This window comes from Propithecus coquereli, unplaced genomic scaffold (genome assembly GCF_000956105.1).
Source record: "Propithecus coquereli isolate 6110/MARCELLA unplaced genomic scaffold, Pcoq_1.0 Scaffold246, whole genome shotgun sequence".
Classification (NCBI taxonomy): domain Eukaryota; kingdom Metazoa; phylum Chordata; class Mammalia; order Primates; family Indriidae; genus Propithecus; species Propithecus coquereli.
This window is the reverse complement of record NW_012148019.1, coordinates 2,668,544-2,671,067: the sequence shown is the minus strand read 5'-3', so window position 1 is coordinate 2,671,067 and position 2,524 is coordinate 2,668,544. Positions and strand designations below refer to the sequence as shown.

The following is a 2,524-nucleotide window of genomic DNA, read 5'->3' as shown; positions in this document are numbered from 1 at the left end:
TTTTGAGACAAGGCCTTGCTCTGTCACCCAGGCTGGAATGCAGTGGCATGATCATAGCTCACTACAGCCTCAAACTCTGGACTCAAGAGATCTTCCTGCCTCCGCCTTCCATGTAGCTGGCACTACAGGTGCAAGCCACCATGCTCAGATAATTTGTTTTTATCTTTTGTAGAGACAGGGTCTCACTACGTTGCTCGGGATGGTCTCAAACTCCTGGCCTCAAGCAATCCTCCCATCTCAGCCTCTCAAAGCTCTGGGATTACAGGCATGAGCCATGTGCCTGGCCCAGGGCTTTTGATCTGCCTATTCTTTACATCCTTTACATCACTGACTCCTCATCCACCAGATCTCACCATAAGATTTACTTCCTTAGGAAAATCTTCTCTGATCTCCTTGTACCCCAGGCTATTCAAATTCCTGTGTTACATATTTCTGAGATACGTGTTCCTTTCTTCCATAACACTTATCTCAGTTTGTAAGTGTTCATTCACTTCACTGAATATTTGACTAATGTTTATCTTCCCTACTAGACTGTACGCCCATAACTGTATTCCCAGTACTCAGAATAGTACCTAGGACATAAGAGATACTCATTACATATTTGCTGAATGAATGAATATTAACCTATCTGTTTCCGCTCTGGTACTCAGTTGTTTCATGAAGTCTGGAAAGTGCTGCCGCTGGTGGTCATACAGTGCTGCTAGGGGAGCTCCTGAAGCAGTTATAGCATCTGAGATATGAGTTCGAGTCAACTCTGCCATCTAAATATAAACACACCCAAGAAAGGCAAATGTAGATGTAAAGAGATAATATCAAGAAGAACTGAGAAGGTGCACAGTGTCTTGGAAAGATCAATGAATTGAGAGCAAGCAAATTCTGCTACTAACACAAGAAATGTTTTGGCCAAGTCACTGTAGGCTCTTTAAATCTCCACAGCTTCATCCTATAAAAGTAAAGAGTTAGACTACACGATTTATAAGGTTTCACCCAGCTATTACAATCTATGAACTAGACAGAAAAGCCTCACATAATAAGCAGTACTAAACCAAAACTTAAATCTTCCTTAAGAATCAAGTCAGTTACAACTTCCTTTCTAACTCTTTTTGGACCAACAATGTGAAATACATTTTCGCTACTCTTAACCATTATTGCAGCTGCTACATATATTATTCATTTCATATTTCTTCATTCACTGCTTTGAGCTATTCCTTTTTCTGATGAACTAAAGTGTTTTGAAATCTTTGTTAATGTTGTCTACTACATTAAAATTTTCTTGAGAAAGGAAACTCAATTTCATACTTATTTGTACAACCTCGTAGTACCCAACATATAGTAGGTTCATGAAATTTCAATAACTGAGTCATTTTACAAACTGCTAAAATAAAGGAAAATTGTATCTATAAATTATGATAGCCTATATAGAGACAGTAATAAAACTATTCTTGGCTTTACCTTTGGTACAATAAAAGAAAAGACACTAACATCATTCTGGGTAAAAATGTACCATCCTCACACAAAGCACGTCAGCAGCTCCCTGGGGCTGACACTGGGGACTGATTGCAAAGGGGTACGAAGGAACTTTTAAAAGTGACAGAATATCTGTCTCTTGATTATGGTGGTGGTTATAGGGAGATATAGACATAGACACACACACACACACACACACACACACACACACACACACGTTAAAATTCACCAAACTGCACACTTAAAGTGGGTGCATTTTATCATTTGTAAATTCTACATCAATAAAGCCAATACTTTTCTAAAAAGCTTACCAGAGGGCAGAAACTTAGAGTTCTTCTCTGTCTTTGTTCTGCCTCTGTAACATTTACAGGTACAACACACTCCAACCAACAGTGCCTCTCATTTCAGTAGGGTACGGCCCCAGTAAAAGTCACCAATTCAAAGTACGTATTTACTAGACATTAGAGATCTGTTACTGGTAAGAGCAGAGTTACTAAGATTGACTAAGAAGAACTAAAAAGAAAAGGGTTCTCATGGGCTCTTACCTCACAGATCTGGCGAGCTGCGTCTGTGGTGAGGCGAGCAGTCTCTGTTTGCTGAGCGGCTATTTTACAGGTTGCTTCCTGTAAGACTTCAGTGACTTCCCGTTGGGATTTAACCACCTGCTGTAAGGATTCTGCATGGACCTTTACATAAAAGAGGGCAAGAAAAAAAAGAACTTATGTTTCAGTCTCCCCTCTACCCAAATCAGTTTTAATTTATAAATTTATTTCTTGCATTAAATACCTTGTGGAAAAAACACTTGACTACAATGTGGATTTCATGGTTTAAGTCTTAACTCCACTGTTCGCAAGTTAACGTGTCTGTGGACCAACAACTACAATGTACCAGAATTCTTACTTCTCTAAGTCAGGGTAAGTCTTGACTACTTATTTCATAGGGTTGCTACAAGAATCAAATGACATGAAATTATCCCATAAAAAGTATTTAATACTAAAGCATAATTATTTACATCTTTACTCCTCTATAATTAAAAAAATGCTAAAGTGATTTCTAA

The 2,524-nt window shown here is 38.5% G+C and overlaps 1 protein-coding gene across 1 annotated transcript in view; it reads right to left on the bottom strand.

Annotated features, from left to right (window-relative positions):
- CEP350 (centrosomal protein 350kDa) overlaps window positions 1-2,524 on the bottom strand; it is a 175,594-nt gene that overhangs the window by 89,721 nt on the left and 83,349 nt on the right. The window contains exons 18-19 of the mRNA XM_012646529.1: window positions 2,013-2,153; window positions 647-761 (exon numbers count right to left, since the gene is read on the bottom strand). Coding sequence (XP_012501983.1) covers window positions 647-761; window positions 2,013-2,153 — 256 coding nt within the window. The remainder of the gene's footprint in view (window positions 1-646; window positions 762-2,012; window positions 2,154-2,524) is intronic.